The 23113-nt window shown below is 50.7% G+C and overlaps 1 protein-coding gene across 29 annotated transcripts in view; it reads right to left on the bottom strand.

Annotated features, from left to right (window-relative positions):
- Positions 1 to 546: 546 nt before the first annotated feature.
- Positions 547 to 23113, bottom strand: part of LOC127663694 (protocadherin gamma-C4) — a 159691-nt gene continuing 137124 nt past the window's right edge. For 27 of the 29 annotated variants that reach the window (XM_052155353.1, XM_052155327.1, XM_052155345.1 and 24 more), the window contains 3 exons: positions 17026 to 17084; positions 7955 to 8043; positions 547 to 2484 (listed from right to left, as the gene is read on the bottom strand). In XM_052155353.1, coding sequence (XP_052011313.1) covers positions 2258 to 2484; positions 7955 to 8043; positions 17026 to 17084 — 375 coding nt within the window. In that variant the 3' untranslated portion in view covers positions 547 to 2257. Of the gene's footprint in view, positions 2485 to 7954; positions 8044 to 17025; positions 17085 to 18058; positions 18176 to 19973; positions 22529 to 23113 lie in introns of those variants that run through there. The other 2 variants (XM_052155329.1, XM_052155354.1) reach the window with 2 other exon arrangements.

Genomic DNA, 23113 nt, shown 5'->3' on the forward strand with positions numbered 1-23113 from the left:
GGACGACCTCTAGGCAGCTGCAAGGGAGGAGGGGTAGGCAAAGGAGAATTCATCCTCCTCTGGATCAGCCCCCTCCCATAGCTGAAGGGAGGTAGCTAGTGGGAAGGGGCGGGAACTAGGAAAAAGTCCCCAGCGCCCTCCCACACCCCCACTCACGCTCTTGCTCCCCGCCCCCTCCCGCCCCCCCCATGCAGGGTCTCCTTTTCTGCCTGGAGACAGCCCTGAGAATAAATCTGTGCTTTCAGTTGCGCACGCATTCAAGCTCCCCACCCCCACAATGGACTCTCCAGCGACACCGACACCGCATACTGATCCACAAGCACCATTACAGTTCATCACATATTATTAGAGACGCCAGGGAATCGGAAACATGCACTCCATATTGGACAGTCAGATGCGCACTGTACAAGCACACACAATTCAAAAATAGATCGAGACAAAACCAAGACACAAGCAACTATGACCCTTTGATTCTATTATTTTAAGACAAACCCCTCGACCCCACCCACATGTTGTGTTCCATCTCTTAAACAGACGCGGCCATACTTTCAGAAGAAACCATTTTTTATTTTTAATTTTCGAAGAAAAAAGCCATATAAATATTAGAGTATAAAACTTGCGAGAGATATCGGAAGGGGGGTGGGCAGGAGCTACGTGACTATGCGAAGAGAAGCTTTTATAGAGAAGTCAGTACAGGGAGGGGTCGCCGCAGCGTGAGGACACAGCACAAAACACAGCACGGGCCGCGCAGGCAGATTGAGATTAAAAGGACGACGGCTGCGCACAGCCCACTGCCCGCTGCCCATTTGCCATCACATAAAAGCACACCACACTATACTATTGGCTATTCTACACCAGCGGGGGGAGGGGAAGGGGCTTCTACACTACTGTAAGGGCTGGGGCAGAGGAAGTTCTATGCACACAGAGGCACTGGGGGGCTTTAACAGGTCTCTGGCCACTAGGGGGCGGCCTAGGGGCCTGGGCAGTGGCCTTCTGAGAAGAAATGGCACCTGGTAAGGTGGAGGCCAGGGGCTTGAGGACTACAGGGGGCCAGTGGAAAAGCCCCATCATTTGCTGGGACTTTATGGCCACTTGGTCCCTTTTTCTAGCTACTGGACTAGACCCAGGGTCCAAGAATGACCTTGCTGGGTCTCCCTTCCTGCTAGGACCACTGACCCTCCCACCAAGGGCACCTCTGGAGTACCCAGCACTCACAGAGGTCCCAGTTTCCTCTCTGGTCTTAAACTCAGTGTCTTCTTGGACTGAAAAGTCATCTTAAATCCATTTGGTCCTGGTGGTTTAGCCCAGGCTGAACCAGGATGGAGGGGTCTGGCCTGGTGTTTGTCTATGGCTAGAATTTGAGGATTGAGCCAGTACCCGGGTGCATACAGAGCCCCTTGCAAATATCCTATTAACAGGCTGTTCTGTCCACTGCCCCTTTCCCAGCAGAATACACTCAACTTCCCTTTAGGTTACCACCCCCTACTGTCTCCAGACATGCAAAGGAGTCTCTTCTTTAAGGTGTAGGGAAGTCACAGCATGCAGTGGGAACATCAAACAATGAAAAACAAAAGACTAGTAGTCCCCCAGGCATTGAAAAGAGGCTTGGTAGCAAAATGCTTTCCCAAAAATCCAGCAAGCATCATCAGTACCAGAGGGATGGTGACTGTCCCCCAAAACTTAAGCATTGGTCTCAGGCTCTAGAAAGAAATGAGAAGACTGGTACCAAACCATGCTTTGGGGGAGAGCTGAACTGAAGGAGAGCCCGACAAAAGATTGTAATACTCTCCCAACCGTTCAGAACTAGGAGCCGGTTTAGCTCAGCCCAACTACCTTGCTCAAAGAGAGGGACTGAAGGAGTGGGTGGGGTGGGGGAGAGGGGGGCAGGAGATGGATGAGCCTGCCTGGGTTGGAAGATGGAGAAGTTCAGCTGTAACTGAGGGAGTGTGGCACGGTTTTGTGTGTGTGTGTGTGTGTGTGTGTGTGTGTACACACAAACCCTGCCACCCATGTGGGTACAATCACTGATTGGATAGGGGGTCCCAGCAGAACTCTCTTTGCATATTCAACCCCCTAGGGTACAGAGAGGGGGTGTTGGCTTGGGCACTTGTTTCTGTTTCCCAACGGGGAGCATGGCCATGGCTCCTACCAGTATCCTGGGGTGAGCCCTGAAATTCCGAGGCCTGGGTACGAGTAAGGACAAGCTGGACTGGCTGGGGAGGGAGGCTGCCCTGCGGCTCGAGGCCTGGCCTCCAGATTACTTCTTCTCTTTCTTGCCCGACTTCTTCTTGTTACCATTACCGCCTGCTGGAGCCTTGCCGTCCCGTTTGCCAGCTGCATTGGTCAGTGTGGCATTGCTGCCAGGGATGTACACGTTCTGGCGGTAGTCAGGCACGTGCTGCAGGGTAAACTGGGGTCCGTATCGAGCGCTCAAACCCATGGTGCCAGCGCCCCCTCCCAGAGTGGAGCTCCCATCAGCCGCTTCTGCAGAGACAGAGGAAGAGCAGAGGTCAGATGGGGTCAGTGACTTCCTTGCACAGCAGTTAAGTGAATGCCTGGACGCCACCACTGTGGCCACCAAGGCCATCTCTGTGTGCACAGGAGCTGGAGAGGAGAGGTCAAGAGGGACCTGTGGCCCTCAGCAAGTCTACCCAGCCTCCCTGTGCCATCCATCTGTTCTCAAAGCACCTTCACTTCCGTAAAATGAAGGTAAGCTGGAAAGTATCCATTTTGGGTAAGAAGTAAAAGAGAAACAGCTTTCTAAAGTGCCCAGAGTGGAGCTCGGTGTGTGGGGAGTGCTCAGCTGTGCTCCCCAGCCTTTCTCTAAGGCTTCAGACACTTGTCCCTGCCTTCCACACCAGACCATGATTTGTGCCTCAGCTTCCCCTAACCAAGGCTTGGCACAGCGCATGCGCTCAGCAGCTCTGCCATGCAGGGGTGACCATCCGTTCCTGCACTTGCGTCTATCTGTGTGGTACTGGGAATTGAACTCATCCTTGTACACGCTAGGCAAACACTTTCCCAGCTGAGCCAAAAACCCAGCTCAACCCTTGATTTGGTTTGGTTTTTTGAGACAGGGCTTCTCTGTGTAGCCCTGGCTGTCCTGGAACTCTCTCTGTAGACCAGGCTGGTCTTGAACTCAGAGATCCGCCTGGCTGTGCTGGGATTGAAGATGTGGGCCATTTTTGTTGTTTAAATTGTTTAAACTATGTAGCACTGAGCTGGCCTGGAACTATTTAGACCAGAGCAACCTGAGTGCTGGGTTAAAGGTGTCCTGGCCCAGCCCAGGGTTTCTTGAGGCAGCCTCGCCTGGGCTGGTCTTAGGCTTTACCGGCCTCTGCCTCCCGGGTTCAGGATTGGAGGTGTGTGTTAACACAACAGAAGCATCCCGTTCTTGAACATACTCTGGCGCTGAGCTACACATTCAGCCCTTGGGTTTTGTTTTTTTAGGTGTGTGTGTGTGTGTGTGTGTGTATTTGCGCGCATGCATACGCTCATGTGTATTTGAGACAAGGTCTTGCTAGGTAGCTCAAACTAGCCTTGAACTTGAAATCCTTCAGCTCCTGTCTCCTGAAGGCTGAGATTAAGCGTTGGCCACGCTAGCCCTGGCTGCATCCTGTTCTTGAGGCACTGAACTGCCTACTCTGTGGCAATTACATATATGACCACTGAACCTCAACACGAACGGCACTCAGTCATGCATTCTCATTTTACAGAACAGTGAGCCGAGGCTGAAAGGAGGCCAGAAGCAGGCGCTGTGTGCTTTAGTGGGCTCCACCCGAAGGTATCTGAGTGCTGGCAACAGGTTCCTCTCCTGCTCCTACCAGTTCAGACCTACTCCTGCTCTGGGAGCAAAGGAGGGTTGCCCCTCCTTCTGGGAGATGATGGTCCTTGGAACAGATATCTTAGATACAGCACAGACCTGGGGCTCAGTGCCTGAAGCAGGTGACTGACTCAGGGCCGCTTAGGCCAACTTCCTGGAGGAGCTCAGAGTGACACTCTGCTTAAGAAGCAGGTTCCTTGTCCGCACTGCACGAGAATGGGGCCCAGACGACTAGCATCCACCCGGGCAGCTGATGCACAGAAATAACCCAGCATGGCATGTGACAAGTGCTCGGTACATGCCTACCCTGCTGCCCCCTCAGAACCAGCCCTGTCGTCCACACGGTGTGACATCATCCTGTCCACTGTGTTCCTTCTGAGTGGAGCTGGTGGTGGGGAGGGAGGTGGGAGCTGGGCTCCCAGATTCCCAGCCGGAGGCTCTGAAGCCCTCTCAGACACAGAGTTGAAGGCCTTGCTCAGCCTAGCCAAAAGCTGGAGCATTTTTCCCCCCTCGCCTGTGCCTCCACCCTCGCCTTGGAGCTAATAGAGAGGTAGACTAAAGCTGGAGAGGTTGAGTAATTCTGGGATATCAACCAGGGATTGAGAAATAGAGACAAGAAAGATTTCCAGTCTGGGTATGACTATGCCGGGAAGAGCAGACAGGGTCTCTCTACCTTGGCAACTTGGAGTCAGGGTTTTCACAGCCCTTTTCTATCCACAGTGCCCCCTCCCCGCCCCCCAAGTCCTGGAGCAGAAGGCCTTCTGGGAACAGGCCTGGTATGAGGGAACAGCTGCCCACCCTTCCCACCCCTTTCATTTGCTGACATTTCCCTAATTAACTCCAGGAGGTACCAGTCCTCCTTGGCTAACCCTTCCCTGCTAACTGACAGCATCCAGCCTGGTAATGGAAGGCGGAAGGGCCCAGATCTAGTTTCAAAGAGCCAGGATTCCAAAGTGATTTAGGGGATTGAGAAGATGTGTGTGTGTGTGTGTGTGTGTGTGTGTGTGTGGTATAGAGCTGCTTCTGCCCCCAAGCACTCAATTAGGAAGGAATGTGGAGGAACTGAGAAAGGAGACAGGAAGTGCTTCACTGAATGACAAGAAGGCAGGCCCACCCACATGCTACCCAAGATCTCTGAGAATCATTCAAAATGGCCACTCGGTGGGTAAGGAGAGAAATTGAAGATGCAGAAAGGACACTGGAATCCTGTCCTGTCAGTTCTGCCAGTTCAGAGACTCCAAAGGCCTTTCTGGTTATATCCTAACCCCCAACACTTGGCCTAGGCAAGGACCAAGGGTTTCTCCAGAAAAAAAAAAGACACTTAGAAATGCAAAGCCACAGGATCTTTTCCAGTGGAGGAAGCGTGCTGGCCTCCTTCCAGCTCCAAACTCATTACCACCTTCCCCTGGTCCCCTTGGTATTGCCAGTCCCAGTCAAAGACCCCACAATAACAATAGCCAGAGTTAGCCAAGGAAGTGAGCCCAAAACTGGCACAGCTGCAAACCGCAGCCTTCTTTGGGGTGCCCCTCCCCCAAGTGTTTATTTAAGAGCTCTCTCAAGGGTCCCTCCCTTCTCTCTCCTCTAGGCTAGCTGGGCTGGGCTCCAGGAGCCTCTCAAAGCTCTGGGGTTTGGAAGTAGGTGTGAAAGTGAGAGCCGGGCCTGACCCTGCCACCTCAGTCCTGGAGTCTATTCCCCTCAGAGCCCAAGGCTGGGGCCTTGGGTCAGGTCCTTTGTGGGCTGGAGGGGTGGAGCCCTGACAGGGCGCATGTATGCGGCAGGGCACTACTCCAGAGAGACCTTCTGGGAAGGTTTTGGGCCATAAATGCTGTTTCCATGTCTGTTTTTAGCATCTGGATTTGGGCTGAAAGGCTGCTTTCTGGTCTTAGGGCTCAAAGCCACAACAGCTAAAGAGACCTGTTTACTTCCCTCAAGAGCTGAACCTGGCATCTCCCCAGGCCCAGTGTGTACAGCTGGCCTCTCAGGATCTCAGCCCTGTCCCCTCCCTGTCCCCTTTGGCCAGTCATAAGCCAGGCCTCATTCAGGCTCACAGACATCAAGGGTAAGATTACCAAATCATAATAAGTAAAAATACATGGTTTTCAGCTATCTCTGAATTTGGGGCAGACGAGAGTTTTTCTTTTACATAGTTTGCCTCATGTAAACAGTTTAAGAAGGATTTATACTAAAACTGTATATAGCCAAGCAGTGGTGGCACACACCTTCACTCTCAGTGCTAGGGGGCAGAGGTCAGTGGATCACAGGTTAAGGCTAGCCTGGTCTACAGAGTGAATTCTAGGATAGCCAGGACTACGAAGAGAAACCCTGTCTCAAAAACAAACAAAAAGCATATATTCATCTGAGATTTATATATATTTAACTGGGATCTAATCAGGGAGAATAATGCAGGGGGCGCTCGGAGGAATTTAGCCTCTAGGTCCAAAAGGAAAGCAAGACTAGGTCTAAAGGTGACTGTGGACAAAGGCACACAGCCCTGGGAGCAAAGCTGAGTTGGAATCGCAGGTAAGCCGGGTAAGTGGTATTTCACAGCCCCTCCCTACCAAGCAGGATCAGAGCTTATAGAGGATTGTTTAAAACAAAGCCCTAAAGTTTGTTTGGCACACATCCTGCCCTGATAGTAGGGCTGCTTCTCCTGGCGTGGCTTTCTACTTACCAGTCCCCTCAGCTCCACTTAAGAGGAAAGCTATGTATTCCTATGTGAGTCCCAGCAGGGACATACGCTTCTGGAAGTTTCCCATAGACTCCTGGGCTGAAGTTAGTTCTTATCAACAGGTGTTAGATGCTTTTTCTTACAATTTATTCTAGTTTAAATTGATTATTTGGATACAAATACAAAGAATGCAAAGGCATGAGTTTCATTGTGGCTGCTTCACAGGTGACATAGAAGTTAGATTCGGATCCTGGGTTGTCCTTGCTCAACACGCACAAAGCCCTGGGCCTTATAAAGCAGAGTGCCACACAACTATGACCTCAGCATCCAGGGGATGGAGGCAGGAGGATCAGAAGTCCAAGGTTATCTTGAGATGCATATGGAGTTGGGAACCAGCCTGGCTACATGAGCCCTTGTCTCAAAAGAAATAAAAGTGTTTCTGTTTTTCTCTTTCTATTCCTACAGGTCAACAACGTTAATGATCAATCAATTATAGCACCATTACTATAATCACTCTGCCAAGACTATGCTGAGGACTTTATATTTAACGGGTCAAACAGTGGTGGGTGGTGGTGGCACTGCCTTTAACCCTAGCACTCAGGAAGCAGAGGCAGGTAGATCTCTGAGTTCAAGGCCAGCCTGGTTTATAGAGTGAGTTCCAGGATAGCCAAGGCTATGCCCCCAAGGATTTGAACCCAGCCTGGCCTGCTTCCAAAACTGCTCTTGGGTGTCAGCAGAGCCAGGTCTGCTTTCTGCAGAGCGCCCTCTGTGACTCCTTCCATACAACCCCTGGAAGAATCAATGTTGCCTCTATGACTGAGGTCCTCTAAGCCTAGTGGTAAAACTGCAGTCCTGGGGCGGAGGCAGGGGAGCAGAAATGAATGGCCTGATGGGAACATCAGCACCCATTAACAGGATCTAGCATGTGCCAGGCCCAGTACCACACCCTGTGCCTCTCCTTCAGTCCTCACTATAACCTGGTGGGGTTGTCCTCCCATTGTCTTGGTGGAAGGAGAACTTTAAAGAAAACAAACAAACTGCTCCATGTTACAAGGTCTGCAAGTGGCAGAGTTGTGGTGTGTGTGTGACCTGCGCAGGCCCTTCCCAGGGTCGGACATGTTTTGGTCTTTTCGAGACAGGGTCTTCTTGCTTTATAACTCAGACTGATCTCAAACTCGTGGAAATCCTCCTGCCTTGGCAGAGGGAATACTGAGGTTACAGGTGTGTGCCTCCATACCCAGGTCACAGTGAGATTTGTAACCACCCCCACCCACATCCTCGGTGGGTCACGTGATCACTCTGCTTGGGTACTTTAGTGCCTTCAACTCCTTTGTCCGTCATCCATCAATCTGGCGCTATGCCACTGAAGATCATCGGGTCTTCCAGAGAAGCCACCCAGACTCAGAGTTCATCCACAGCTATGATGGCAGCACCCTCCCTGCCGCACCATGGGTACCACTTACCGCTGGCAGAGGCCAAGATCATGGCTTGCAGCATCTCTGTATCAAACTGGTTGTTGGGCCAGGTGCCGGTTTCATCACCATTTTGGGATCTGCGGAGACAGTGACAAGGTCAGCCCCGATCATTCCCCGCCAGCCTCTTCCCAAATCCCCATCCCTCTTACCTTCACCCCATGCCCAAGACCTGCCCCTGAGTGCAGTAGGTGGAGTTCATATGACCCTTCGATAGCAGACCCCAGGACGCCCATTCCCCAGACCAGCCAGTGGCTTTATGCTGTCTCAGATGCATTAACCGAATACCATCCCCCTGTGCTTCATGATAGGATGTGATCTACGGTCACAGCCTGAGACATCAGAGTGTCTTCTGAGGACAGTGAAAGAAGACAGTTTGAGAGAATGTCTCAAAACTATAGGAAGGTCCAGAAATGAGAGAGAAATATTCAGGTAACTCAGGAGGCCCCGAGGTACCCCACAGCGGTTGCCCAAGCTCAGACTTGCTCAGTGTTTTCCTAAGCACTCGGTGTAACATCTCCGGTCGCACCACACTGTCCACCCTGCTTTGCCAGCATGTCCTCCCCACTCCCAAACAGTCTGTCACCAAACAGTTCCCCAGTAACTTCCTGTTCTGTTCCACTCTCTTCTATTGATCCCCAGAATGTCAAACCACAGCCTTTGTTCTAGAATGTAAATAAAATGTGCCCCAGAAGATTCTCAAATGTACCAGGGATGGGCTGAGCCCTTCTCAGTCTGGGAACTACAGGTGGTGTCCCATCTGCTCCTTCATTACACGGTGGGGACCATTGTCTGCCTCCACTGAAGTACTCAGTAGGAATCCTGAGCACCTGAGCTTCATTAGGTCACTTCGAAGCACTATGCATTGAAAACATGAAGTGACTCATGTTTTAACTGTATTCAGAGTGCTATGGAATTGTAACTGATTTTGCTCAGGGTTGGCCTTTCCTTTGGTGCCAGATCCCCATGTGTCTTCTTCCTTTCTCCCTGTTTCTGTCTATCTCTATTTTTTTTGTTCTTGTTTTTGTTTTGTTTTTGTTTTTGTGACAATCTCACTCTGTAAGTCAAACTGGCCTCCAACTCATACTCGAACTCACAGTAATTCTCCTGCCTCAGCTTTGCGAGTGCTGGCATTATAGGCCTACACAACCATACCTAGCCATCATGTGGATTTTCAAGGATCAAATCACTCTAGTTTGCAGGGGTGAGGGAAGAAACCCCACACACACCACTCCACACACTGGCATGGTCTGACACAGAGGTGTTTCCCCCAATCAACAGTGGCTGCCTGCCTGGGCCTGGTGGTGCATGCCTATAATCCTAGCACTTAGGAGGTGGAGTGCTATATGTAGCACAGGAAGATATTGGAGAGTTTCAGATCAATCTGAGCTACGTAGAGATAAACCTGCCTCAAACAAACAAGTAAATAAGCAAAAGTTGCTAAGGAGAAGAGCTCAAGGGAGAGAATTTGGTTCTGATGAAGTAAAACAAATTTGGTTTCAGGGCAGACCCTGAAGAGTGGAAGAGAACGTGTGTGTAGGTGCATGTGTGCATGTCTGCATGTGTGTAATCCTAGCAGTCTGGAGGCTGAGGGAAGAGTGTGTCTTTAAGGCCAGCCTGGGTTATATAGAAAGGCCAAGGCTGAGTCTCAAAAAGCCAAGGAATGGCTTGGTGGAGGTGTGCTTGTCTAGCAGGAGGCCTGGGGTTCCATGTCTGGCAGAAGATAAATAAATAAATACTTTTTATTTATAAGCTTTATAAGGATGAACTCTGTGATGCACAGCTGTAGTCCCAGCACTATAGAGGCCGAGGTGGGGCAATTAGTTGAGCCCCAAAGTTAGTGGTCAGCCTGGGCCACACAGAGAGAGCTCCGTCTCAAAAGAGATAAGTACACAAAAATGAAAATAACCATAGTAAAGAAGTCCGGGGACACAACTTTTACTAAGTGAGCAAACAACAGGTCTGATAACAGGACAAACAGATGTCAAATGCTGGGGACAGGACACACTGGCAGTGAGTGCCAGTGATGTGCTCCCTGGGAAACCCCAAGTATATAATGTTCTGACCGAGACTGCCGAGTTATGTTGAATTAAGCCAAAAGAATCAACAAACCCAAACTGTGAACAGTTAAAAAACTACTGGCCTAACCACTCTGGAAAGCAGTCTGGCTGTTCCTCCGAAAACTGGGCACCTCACTTCCAGAAGATCCTGCTATACCACTCCTGGGCATATACCCAGAGGACTCCCCACCATGTAATAAGGATACATGCTCTACTATGTTCATAGCAGCCCTATTTATAATTGCCAGATGCTGGAAAGAACCCAGGTATCCCTCAACAGAAGAGTGGATGCAAAAAATGTGGTATATCTACACAATGGAGTACTATTCAGCCATTAGAAACAATGAATTCATGAAATTCTTAGGCAAATGGATGGAGCTAGAGAACATCATACTAAGTGAGGTAACCTAGACTCAAAAGGTGAATCATGGTATGCACTCACTAATAAGTGGTTATTAACCTAGAAAACTGGAATACCCAAAACATAATCCACACATCAAATGAGGTACAAGAAGAAAGGAGGAGTGGCCCCTGGTTCTGGAAAGACTCAGTGAAACAGTATTCGGCAAAACCAGAATGGGGAAGTGGGAAGGGGTGGGTGGGAGGACAGGGGAAGAGAAGGGGGCTTACGGGACTTTCGGGGAGTGGGGGGGCTAGAAAAGGGGAAATCATTTGAAATGTAAATAAATTATATCGAATAAAAAAAAAATTACTGGCCTGAAGCTGGGCATGGTGGCGCACGCCTGTATTCTCAGCACTTGGGAGGCAGAGGCAGGTGGATTTCTGAGTTTGAGGCCAGCCTGGTCTACAGAGTAAGTTCCAGGACAGCCAGGGCTACACAGAGAAACCCTGTCTCAAAAAAACAAAAACAAAAACAAAAAAAAAACAAAACAAAAACCAAAAAAAAAAACTACTGGTCTGGATGCTTTAAAAAAAAAATCTATTTCTTAAAACAAAACAAACAAAAAAAAAAGGTAGGGAAACTGTTCTGATTAAAGTTGAGGACAGAGACACGGCAACAAATGCAATTCATGCTCCTTAATCGAATTCTGAATTTAATTTTAAAATTAAGATTAAATTTAAAAGAACAGATTAAAAGGACATACTGAGAGCATCTGGGAAGGTCTGGTAGTGGACTGTGTATTATTATATTAATATTAAATTTCTCAAATATGATCATGCTTTTTTGATTTTGTAGGAGTCCTAGAAGGTATACATTGTATCAAATGTTTTGATTGATGCCCATGGCTCTTGAAGGACAGAACCTGTGTGTGTGCACATGTGTGTGCAAGTGACTAGTGAGTTTAGCTTTGTTTGTTTGTTTGTTTGTTTTAAAAAAACACTCAATATGCACACTTTACCATTCTACTTTACATTTTGACTTTTAGATACCTTTGAGACATTTTAAGATAAAACCCTGAAAGGTTAAAAGCCAGTCACCACACCGGGCAGTGGTGGTGCTTCCCTGTAACCCTAATGCTCCAGAGCCAGAGGCAGATGGATCTCTAAGTTCTAGGCTACAGAACAAGTTCCAGGACGGTCAGGGTCATACAGAGAAACCCTTCTGGAAAATACAAAACCAAAGCAACTCACCTAGGAGAGAGAGGGTATGGAAGACAGCTCTCAAGGCAGGGGAGGGGCCTGTCCTCAGGGACTGGGGCTTTGGGGGGTGTAGGAGGAATTGGTTGGGGAAGCACTAAACATTTTGGCTTCCTCCTCCCTCAGAATTCTGGAGAGCTCCTGAGATGCTCAGAAGCGAGGTTGCCATGGAGAGATTTAACTATGTGAAACTTACTCTTGCCCGCTGACAAGAATGGAGGGTGTGAGGGGTCTCCCCTACCCCCCACCCCCAGAGGACAGAAATTCAGACATTTGTCTCCATGAAAACCAAAGGAACAACCCTCAGTCTAGTTAGTGAGACTGGGCTCATGAAGGAGAGCACAGATGAGACCACTCAGGTCAGGAGGGTGCCCGGGCAGCGGGCAGTGCTACCCGGGAATAAAGGCGAATACAAGGGCAGCCTGGAACCAGGAGGGCTGGACAGTCTGGAAAATGCTAGAGGCCAAACAGGTGGGCACCTTTTTTGAAGCTGGCTACAAGTGACAGCAGGAGGGGCTCTAAGGTCTGGGGCCAATGGGTCACGTGTTCATCCTCTGGAGAGGGAGTGTGATTGCCCCTCATTTCCAGCAGAGGAAGGCAGGCCTTGGAGGCCCTTTCAAAGTCACACACTGCTAGTGAAGTGGTACAATTGCAACTCCATCTGGCCTGACATGACCCTAAAGCCCATGATGATCTCACACAGAGGGACTTGGCTTCAACCAGGCATCCCTGGAGCCCCAGCAGCAGATTCAAGGGGCTCTTCCAAGATTTGAAGACAAAAATAAGCAAGCATAAAGCAAATGCACCGTGGTTGTCCAAGCACCCACATATTCTGGCTGACCCTGGGTGTGGAGGGCGGGGAAGAGGAACAGCCTATGATTGGGCTGCGACAAAATATTCCCTGTGTCATGCTAAGAAGGGAGAAACCTGGAAAAGCCATACTGACAACAGGACAGCTTGCACTTAATTGTGTTAAAATGTGTGTGCGTGTGTATTTGGTTAGCAAAGCAAGAATCTATTAGCACCTAAAAATATACATCTGTATCCATATGAGATGCCATTATGCAACATCTAGATGACTTCTGAAGAGTTTTTACTGACATGGGGGGATTCATCTGACATGTTATAAAGAAGAAAAAAATAGGCTACAGTAATACTGGAAAGATGGATGACCTCAATTTCTATTAAAAAAAAAAAACCAAACTGGTAATATTGTGAACAAGTTTGCCAGACTTTTTAAAAATGAAGCTTATGCATGCTGTTTGACTATAGAAATAAAAATGCTTAGAAAGATACATAATGAGTATGTTAATGAGTCCGTGAATAAACTGCAACCAAAAGACAAAAATGGTAGAAAAGGAACATTTATACTAAAGGGAATAAGAGACGTAGGAGACATTGGACCCAAATGCATATTTTTTAAAAAGTATATATACATATATACATATATATATATATGTACATGTAATGTATATGTATATATACATTTATTTTCAAGTCAGGGTTTCTATGTAAACCAGCCCATCCTAGAACTCACTCTGTAGACCAGGCTGGCTTCAAATGTAGAGAGATCTGCCTGCATCGGCCTCCAGAATGCTGTGATTAAATATATTCATCACCACACCCAATAAAAGGACCCGGAAATCCCAGATGAATTATATAATGTTTGGGAGTTGCTTGGAAATAATCCAAGGGGCACAAGGGTGGGGATCTCAACGGCGTAAGACAGGAGAGGGGCTGAGGCCCCATAGCAGGGCCCTAGAGCTGCAGCCTTCTGTTTTCACGTATGTACATCTCTTCTACATCAACATGTTAGCAGTTCTTTCTAGATTATGGGAGAGTTTCTCTCTCTCTTTTTTCTATCTCTCCTGTTTGAGAAACATAAAGTGCTGGGAACAGAACTCTGGCCTCTGGAGGAGCAGTGAGCACTCAAAGCCTGTGAACAAGAATGCACTATTCTATGGGGGTGGAGGCAGGGGGAGGGGAGCTGCTATTTATTGAACAACTGCCCACTCTGAGTGGAGGGGGAGAGAGCAGGAATAATGTCTCAGAGCAGGAATAGAAGGTCACCCAGGTTAGAGAAGAATAACCCAAGAACCACAAAGAACAAGATGGTACCAGAGACTCTGGGAACAGCTGCAGAACAGGACAGAGCCCAGGCTACAGCCAGAGAGAGAGAAAGAGAGAGATAGCTTGCTGGGTTGGAGGCTTGAAACAGTTTTGGAATCAGAAGCCAGATGGATGACCTGAGAAGGCTCAGTGTGGGAAGGAGAAACACTTTGGACCATGATTCTTTCCCTTTTGTTTGGGCAGTGGGACCTGGGTTACTGAAGCCTTCAACACTGACCCTGCTCTAACCCTGATGAGGCTGGACAGAGGGGCTGGCAGACGTGGACAGAGCAGCAGTGGGGGGTACTAACCAGTATTACCCTGAGAAAGAGAACTTGCCTTTTTTTCATCCCCCTTTCTCCAGTCTGCTCATCAAAATGGCAGCCAAGAGAGAACTCCCCATGCTTTGGTTCACTGTGAGAGGCCACAGGGCCTTTGCATAGGTTCTTCCTGCATCTGGAATGTTCTTCCTTGTCTTCTGGTGGCTGATGTGTACTCCTGCAGATTTCACCTGCCTTACTGCCTTCTGATCACTTTCTGCTCTCTGACTAGATCAACACTCAACACACTACCAACTCTGTGAGACCGAGGAGCACCTCTATCGATCCCATAATATATGGACTGCAGAAGGTCCTCACTAAATGAGTGAAGAGGGGAGACTGGCACCTCTGCATCACACCCTGATGCTTGCTTCATCTTGGCCACTTTGGGGCTGAGTCAACCACAGCTGTGGAAGGGAGATCTCCTGAGCCTTTTCCATCTCCCCCAGGGTTCCGCCATGGATTCCAGAGCAGCAAAGCCTCCCACTGAGGAGAAGGAAGAGCAAGGGAAGGAAGCACAGGAGAACAACTCTTGTGGCTTCCAAGACTAGCGACCACTGCTGCTCCACGGCCAGGGTCTTGGCTGGCCAGGGTAGAAGGAACACAGTTGCTCTGTTTGTCTCAAACCGACTGCAACTCAAATGTCCTCTCCCTGGAAGCATCCCTTAATCTCCTCCTCCCTCCTCCACTCTTCCTTCACAGAATGATGATTTCTAACTAGAGTTTATTGGGATTTTTTTTTTGAGGGGGTTGTTTGCGTAGTGTGATTTACTGTCATGTTGTTGCTGCTGTTTCTTCCACTGACCTGGAAACTTCAGGGTTTGGGGATGGTGTCTGCTTGGTCATTCTTACAGACATGTTAGTGCAATGCCTGCTCACAGTAGATACTCAGTAAAAACTCACTCAATGAATGAATGAATACAAGAACATCCTACAGAAGGCTGGCAAAGCCAGCGAGGAAAAAGGAAGCAGCTGGGGTCAAAGAAGGGGCAGCAGCAGCAGCCCCGGCCTCTCTGGCTGCCTTTTAGGGGCCCTCTAGGAAGTGCTTCACATTCCTGGTGCTGGGACGAGCATGCGCATGCCTAGGACACAAGCCCAGGAGCTGGAATCTGCCCGAACTCAAGGCTTCTGGGTTCACTGTAGCTAGGGCTTGGTTGGTGAGGAGAAAGCAGAATTGGAGCCCCCCAACCTCACCAACTTAGCATCTGGGCAAACACAGAAAGGAAGCAATCCCAAGCCTGGCTCCTCCCCAGATTTCCCAGCTCCTAGCTTCTGCCTAGCAAGCTGGCCCAGATCCTATCCCACGCCCCTCAGACCAACTGAAGGTCTTTCTGCTGAAGTCCATCCTCCTCCCCACCCCCACAGGGGGTTCTTGTCTCAGCAGGAATTTATCCTGGATTGAAATGAACAGCTGGGCCAGTCAGGACGGGAGGCTGAGTGGTGGAGAGGGGCCCTCAAAGGCTCTGTGTGTGAGGGGCAGGAGGGGGAGGCACTGGGGAGCTGGCTTGCCTACAAGTGCCAATAAATGAGACAGACAGGGATTTTGTGTGTGTGTGTGTGTGTGTGAGAGAGAGAGAGAGAGAGAGAGAGAGAGAGAGAGAGAGAGAGAGAGAGAGAGAGAAAGAGACAGAAAGACAGAGAGAGACAGAGAGACAGAGTCATACTGAGACTCTGAATGAGAAGCAGAACAGACATGGAGACTGACACGACACAGTAAGCCAAGAACAAAAAGAGAAGCAGAAAGAGAGGGAGAAAGAGGAGGATGGAGCATGGAGAGAGGACCACAGTGACACAGGAAATGACTGGACTGGGAGACAAAGAGGACAAGTAAAGGGACAGGGACAGAGAAGGGGGCATGGGGGGACAGTCTGGCTTTAGGAAGAGTCAAATGTCTTCATACCTTCTCCTTTTATTGAGCACCTGGCCAAGGCAGGCACAGTACAGGCAGGTGTGCAGGTGGGCCAAGAGACCCAGGTGTAAGGGTGAGACAGGGAGGCAGAGACTGCAAGCAGAGACTTTGGGGAGAATGCAGAGGTGAGGAGGTACAGGGAGACACAAGCTGGAGAAAGAGGAGATGGAGACAAAACCCAGCCAGTAGCCAGGCAGTGTATGGAGTCAGAAGACAGCTTGGAGGACAGGTGCAGGAGAGCTCCCTTGGTTCTCCTTAAGGGAAACGCTCTATTTCTTGTGTTGGTGTGAGAACATATCATTTTATAAGCCATGGCCTCTCCTGCTTTGTGGTTTCCTTGTCCCACAGCTGGGCTGGTCTCCTTCCCTCCCTTTCTCTTCTCTTCTCTTCTCTCTCTCTCTCTCTCTCTCTCTCTCTCTCTCTCTCTCTCTCTCTCTCTCTCTCTCTCTCTCTCTCTCTCTCTCTCTCTCTCTCTCTCTCTCTCTCTCTCTCTCTCTCTCTCTCTCTCTCTCTCTCTCTCTCTCTCTCCTCTGTCTGTCTCTCCCTCTCCCTCCCTCCCTCCCTCCCTCTCTCCCCTCCCTCCCTCTGTCTCTGTCTCTCTTCCTCTCTGCTCCATTTTCCTCCATGGTTCACACAAGGTTCTGACTGCAGACAGCCTGTTTTCCTCTGGCCCCACTTCCTGTACTCAAGTCACAGGTCAGGCGTAGCCCAGCTCGACTGGGGGAGAATGTAAACAACGGACAGACACAAAAGTCCTCCTCACCCCACCCCCACCCCAGACTATCCTTGGGTCCCACAGAGCCTCAGGAGATCAGAAAATGTGCGTGTGGCTGGGAGAAGGAAGAGGGTGCGTGGGTGAATCTTGCTTCCAAAATAGCTGCAGCAGGCATCTCTTCTTTCTGGGATCTGTATAGCAGCCCCCAGAACACAAAAGCCTCCAGAAACCATGAAAACGTGGAAAGAAGCCATTTGTAGAAAATGCCGAGCCCTCCCCTCATCTTCTCCCACGTCACCACGGAGAAAGTGCCGCAGAGAAGAGGGTGGGGTGGGGAGTCAGTCACCTACCCGCTCGTGCCGGGTCTCTGGGCTTGTGAGAAACGCCAGTCAGTGTTGGGCGGGGCTTGCTGTGGAGGAAACAGAGAGATAGAGGCTTAGTACCCAACAGCTAGACGCTACCAGAGCCCCTGGGAATGGGGGGCAGGGAGTGAGTAAAGGAAGGAAACGGGATAAGGTGGGGGAGGGTACACACGTCTCCAAAGGTGGGGGTGGGGACAACCAACCCGGAGACTAATAAAATTCGTTTGATCACAGTGGACAAGCATAGATTTCTTTGCTGAAGAAATGAATCCCCATCTCCTGTTCCAGACTCAGAACTTCTGAGCCAAAATGCAAGGACCCAAAGTGTCTTTTGTGGAACTGGGGAAAGAGTGTAGAAAAATGTCCCCCCCTAACCCCCCAGTGGCCGAGAGGCTTTTAAAATCCCACCAGTCCGGGGCTAGAACCATTCAGCTCCTCAGCTGGGAACAAAGCCTCAGCTGCAGCAAGATGGCTGCTGCTCTGGGTAACCCTTTTTGTGCCAAGTTGTGCACTCACACAATCAGAGGGACACCTCCTCCGGGCCCTCGATCTCAAAGACCTCTTCCCACAGCTAAATACATTATTAATTTAGGAGTCATGCCAGCCTGAGCCTTTATAGGGCATCCAAGCTCCGGGGTGCCTCTCACCCCCAGAACTTCATGCCTCACAATGGCCTGTGACTAAGGAGATGGGAACAAGGCGGCTCTGTCCGAGACGGAGAAAGTGGCTGGGATGGGATCCAGTGGGACCACATTCTCCAGGCTCGGGACAAAGCCAACTGATCCGCAGCCTTCTCCCAGCCAGCGGAACGACAGGGCTCGCCAGCCACCGCTCAATTTTCTAACTTCGCAGGTCCTTTCCAGGAGATGGATCCCACCACACAGTTTCCTACAGCCACGACTTCACCGGTTTCTGGGATGTGCTGGTAATTAATTCTCACACCGGCTCCCAGGAGGAGAGAGTGTGAGCGCCTCAGATTTCTCTGGGGAGAAGGAAGACCCAGGACTTGCCAGTGACTCACACTGAGGTTCGAGAGTGACAGCGATGTGGGAGGAACCCAGAAACCTAAGCTTCCTGGTGCATCGGGGGTGCCCGTGGCGGGCACCATTCCTGGGGCCGCCATGGAGCAGGGTGCAGACCCTTGGCCACTGTACCCTTTGACAGTAGAATGTGGTGATCTGACAGGAAGTGGGGCTGAAACTGAGAAGGGGGTGAGGGAGGGGAATGAGGAGGGGAGGGGGAGGGGAGGGTAAGGGGGTAGGAGACGTGTTTGTTCAGTGAGTGCTGCAGAGAAAGAATTCCAAAGACTTTCTTCCATATCTGAGGTCTTACTGAGGAAAACCCCGCCCCCATCCTGTGTCATCCTAGCAGATGTTCATCTCTACAAGTTGCAAGTGCCAAGCTGTCCAAAGCATAAACTGGGGTTAAACAGGCCTGCATTACATTCTCCCACCAAGTTGCTTGACCTTTGTGAAAGAAAGCACTAGTAGGCTAATAACTATCCAGAATCAATGGTAGGAGAGGCAAGGGACCTTTCCTGGCCCTTTGGTTTGGTTGGTTCGTTCTGGTTAGTTTTTGTTGTGGTGGTTTTATTTTTGTTTCTTTATTTTTTTGTTTTTGTTTTTTTAAAGACAGGGTCTGTGTAGTCCAGGCTGTCCTGGAACTCACTAAGTAGAACAGGCTTGCCTTGAACTCAGAGATCTGCCTGCCTCTGCAGAGTGATGCTGGCGTTTTAAGAAGGTGTACAGTAGGGATCTTTCAATCAAGCGCATCTGGACATGCTCCAAAATATAAACCCCAGACAGCAGAGGCAGGGTGGAGGATGGACAGACTGAACTGAAGCTTCAGAGGTTGTGTTTTGTTTTGTTTTGTTTTTTTCCATTTCAGTTTCCTTGCATATGAGGGCTACCTCTGGCATCTGGCAGAAGCTGTGGTTTTCCCATCTGTCAGAGGAGGGAAGATTTGCCAAGTCTCAGATACTCTGAGCATTCTCCCCAAATCCTCCCCAAATTTTCGAGCACATTTACGACGGAGCCGAGCTTAGTTTTGACTCTCCCAGAGTACGGGGTCTCCAGGATCCCACTTTTGGGGGGGGGAGGACAGAGTCGCTGTTGACACCTGATAGACATTGGCCAACCAAGGCCCTTCCTTATAAGAGGGGTGCAGGCGCTGGGTGAGAGTGTGGGGCCAGAGAGCTCCAGGACAAGCCAGACCTGGAGCTACCAGGTTCTGCCCGTTCTGAGCCTAGAGGGCCAGCGTCACTCCTGAATTTCTGGAAACCAACCCAGCTTAGGACCATGTAACCCTGTCCACTGGGGAGTTTTGGGCGGATTGGGGAGAAACTCCCGAACCCTTGCAGGGTCCTGGGCAGGCGTGGCCTGGGAACCTCAGCAGGTCTCAGCCAACCAGGAGCACCTTCCGGGGCGGCCCAGGGCGTGCGTGAGGGGGAGAGACGGCGCGTGGGTGTGGCCAGCACCGAAGATACCAGCTAGCCCTGCCGCCCAAACATCAGTGGTTGGCTGGAGCTGGAGTAAGCAGAGTTGAAATTGTGATCGTGAGAGCAGGGAGAAAGCCTCAAGAGGAGACTAGAGGAGACTGGAGTTAGTGCCAAGAAAGTTGCAGTGTGGGTCTGTGGTGGGCTCCACGCGGGACCCCCAGCATCTGCCACATCCCTGCGAATTCATCAGGAGCGATGCGGGGCGCCAACCTTTCTCTATGTGGGTTAGGAGTTGAGCCCACCTCCCCTCGTCCATAAACATCACCCCTCCCCCCATCCATGCTCAAACTCCGTCTTGGCCACTTTCAAACGCATCCAGTAGATGTGCTAGCTCGGTACAAAGAGAGAGAGAGAATACAAGAGCAAAGCCCCTTAGGTGGACCAGGCAGCTTCTTCATCGCGGCCCCCCGGGGGTCGCATGGCGGCTCCCAGCCCTCACCTGGCTCCGCTCCCGCAGCGTACTGGAGCGGGAACGCAAGGGCTCGGGCTCCAGCGCCAAGGCTGAGGGTTGCTGAACGCTGAGGGGCCTGAGGAAAGTGAAGTCACTGCCGTCGGAGGCCGGAGAAAAGCACGTCCGGTAGCAATGGCTCTGAGAGTCTGTGGGTCGCAGAGTCACCTCCATGTACTTTAGCGTGCCATCCGAGCTCACCTGAAGGTTAGGGCTGGACTGCTTATAGAACTCCCTGGAGGGTGAGTCCTGGCCCCTGCAGCAGTGGCCCCCACCCCGGTCCCCATCTTCATGCCTCCGCAGACACTTAGCTGACAGGAAAGTGAAGGTAACTAAGGATAAGAGACTGACAGCCGCGAGAGCCACAATAAGGTAAAGGGTGAGGTCCGAGCGCTCGGGAGGGTGTGTGAGGAAGTCACTGGATTTGGGCATTTCCTCCGCATCCTCATCCTCCAGAACCAGCAGTACTGTTGCTGTGGAGGACAGTGAAGGGTCACCATTGTCCCTCACCAGGACCACCACCTGTTGGGTATCAGAGTCATCCTCCAATAAGGCCCGGGCTGTGCGCACCTCACCCGTGTGTGCAGATACACGGAACAGTCCAGGGGCTGTGGACTGTGGTAACAGAGAGTAAGAGAGCCATGCATTGTGACCGGCGTCAGCATCCACAGCTGTCACCTTGGTGACCAAAGAACCAGGAGGCGCAGATCGGGGGAGCTTTTGAGGGGCTGAGAACTCCCTGCCAGGTCGTGGGTGCAGCACAGCCGGGGCATTATCGTTCTGATCAAGGACAAACACGTGGAGAGATGTGTTGGCATGCAGTCGGGGAGAGCCGGCATCCCGGACCCCCACCACAATATGCAGCATCTGCAGTAATTCATAGTCAAAGGTCCTCTGGGCAAAGACTCGTCCGTCCTCGGGGTTGACATACACAAAAGAGGAGGCTGGTGCTCCCTGAATTTGACTCCCCACAATAGAATAGGTGAGGCGGGCATTATCCCCCTCGTCTGGATCAGAGGCAGCCACAGTACAGAGGAGAGAGCCTGGTGGCCGGTTTTCTGGGATATAAGCTGTGTAGAGCTGTTGGGTGAAATGGGGTGCGTTGTCATTAACATCTGAAATGTTCAGCCTGATGGTGAGGTGTGTATGTAGGGGAGGTGATCCAGCATCACTGGCCAGCAGGTCGATGGTATAATGGGCTGTGGTCTCTCGGTCCAAAGGCTGGCTGGTGAGCAGTGAGTAGTGGTTCTCACTTGGCTTGATCTGAAATGGCAGGTTTGGAGATGTCTCCAGGTTCACCTCACCATTTCGCCCCGAGTCTCGGTCCCGCACATTAAACAACCCCACAACTGTGCCCACTGGTGTGCTCTCTAGGACAGGGTTGACCAAAGATGCCAGCAGCACCTCAGGGGGATTGTCGTTAGCATCTCCTACATCCACCTGGATTACACAGTGGCCCTCCATGGCTGGCTGCCCCTGGTCTCGGACTCTTGCATGAATTTCATAGAAATTTGATTCCTCATAATCTACTGGACCCAACACGTGGATGGTTCCACTGCTAGGATCCAGGCCAAAGAGATTCTTCACTGCTTCGGATGTATGGTCTCCAAAAGAGTAGTCTAGCTGGCCATTGGTACCCTCATCTGGGTCAGTGGCATTGAGACGGAGCAGCAGTGTGCCCGGGGGTGTGTTCTCTGGGAGTCCCACACGTAGAACTGAGGACTGGAAGGTTGGGGCATTATCATTGATGTCCAGCACAATGACAGAGATAAGGCTGGTCCCTGAGCGGGCTGGGGTTCCCCCATCCACAGCAGTGAGTACCAGCTGATGTCTCGCTTGGGTTTCCCGGTCTAGCTGCTGTTCTAGTACTAGCTCTGGGAAGAGCTTCCCATCTTTTAGGGTCTTCACATGCAGAGAGAAGTGACTGCTGGGGCTTAGAGTGTAAAAGCTCACAGTATTGGTGCCCACATCTGGGTCTTGGGCACTATCCAGTGGGAACCTGGCTCCGGGTGCAGCTGATTCTGAGATGCGCATCTCTCTCTCGGGAGTGGCAAAGCTAGGAGAGTTGTCGTTGAGATCCAGGATCTCTACCTCCACCCGGGTGAGTTCCAGGGGGTGCTCGGTTACCACCTGTACAGGCAGCAGGCAGCTAGTGCTGGCTCCACACAGGCTCTCTCGGTCAATTTTTAGGTTCACTGCCAAAGCGCCACTCGCCAAGCTCAGGGAGAAATAGCGCCCACTCTCCTCAGAGCCCAATCTCAGCCTGCGGCTCAACAGATCTGTCACCTTTAAGCCCAGATCTTGAGCAACATTCCCCACCAAAGTCCCCGGCTCAGATTCCTCCACCACTGAATACCGAAGCTGCCCAGACACCCAGCCACAGCAGCACAAGGACAACACACACAGCACTTGCCATTTCCCAGCGACCTGTGGTGATGCCATAGGCCTCATGACCCAGAAGTCCCTTCTTGGAGAGCAACTGTTCTGTCCTGTCTCCAAGGTAAAGACCAGAGCCTGGAATGCAGAAGCTGAAGTCTCCTATGTCTCCTTCCAGCCTCTTAAAACAAAAAAAAAACAACAAAAAAAACCTGCTCTGAGGTTTGCCTGCCTGCAGCCTTTCTTAGTCACCAACTGGCGGGGGTGGGTGGGGGAGGGGAGTTGACTGTAAGTGGAGCTAGGGAGCTGGAGGTGGAGAGGCAGGAAGAGCAGATCCCCCACCTCAGCTCTAAGTCTGATTGGCCAAAAAGTCTGTCTGCTCTCAACCAATTACAAAGTCTCCTCAGTCCTGGAAACCTTGGGAACAGTCGCTGAAAAATCTGTGTCACAGAAGCCTCCCCACTCATTTGGGCTGCAGGTTGATTCAGCCCCCTTTGGCAGGGAGGCGTGGAGGCTCAGATGGTACTCAACAGGGGAGATTAAAACGGTATAAAACTCCTTAGTGTTCTGTCCCAGCAACTTACTTACTGCATGACTTCAGAGGCTTTTTTCCGCTTGAACCAGCAAAAAAAAAAAAAAAAAAAAATGTGATGCAAACCCCACATGACATTTTCCCTCCCTTCCTCCCAAACCCCAGATCCTACCAAATACTGATAAAGCTTTGTCAGGACCTTCTAAGGTCTCACCCTGCTCTC

Source organism: Apodemus sylvaticus, chromosome 13 (assembly GCF_947179515.1).
Source record: "Apodemus sylvaticus chromosome 13, mApoSyl1.1, whole genome shotgun sequence".
NCBI classification, from domain to species: domain Eukaryota; kingdom Metazoa; phylum Chordata; class Mammalia; order Rodentia; family Muridae; genus Apodemus; species Apodemus sylvaticus.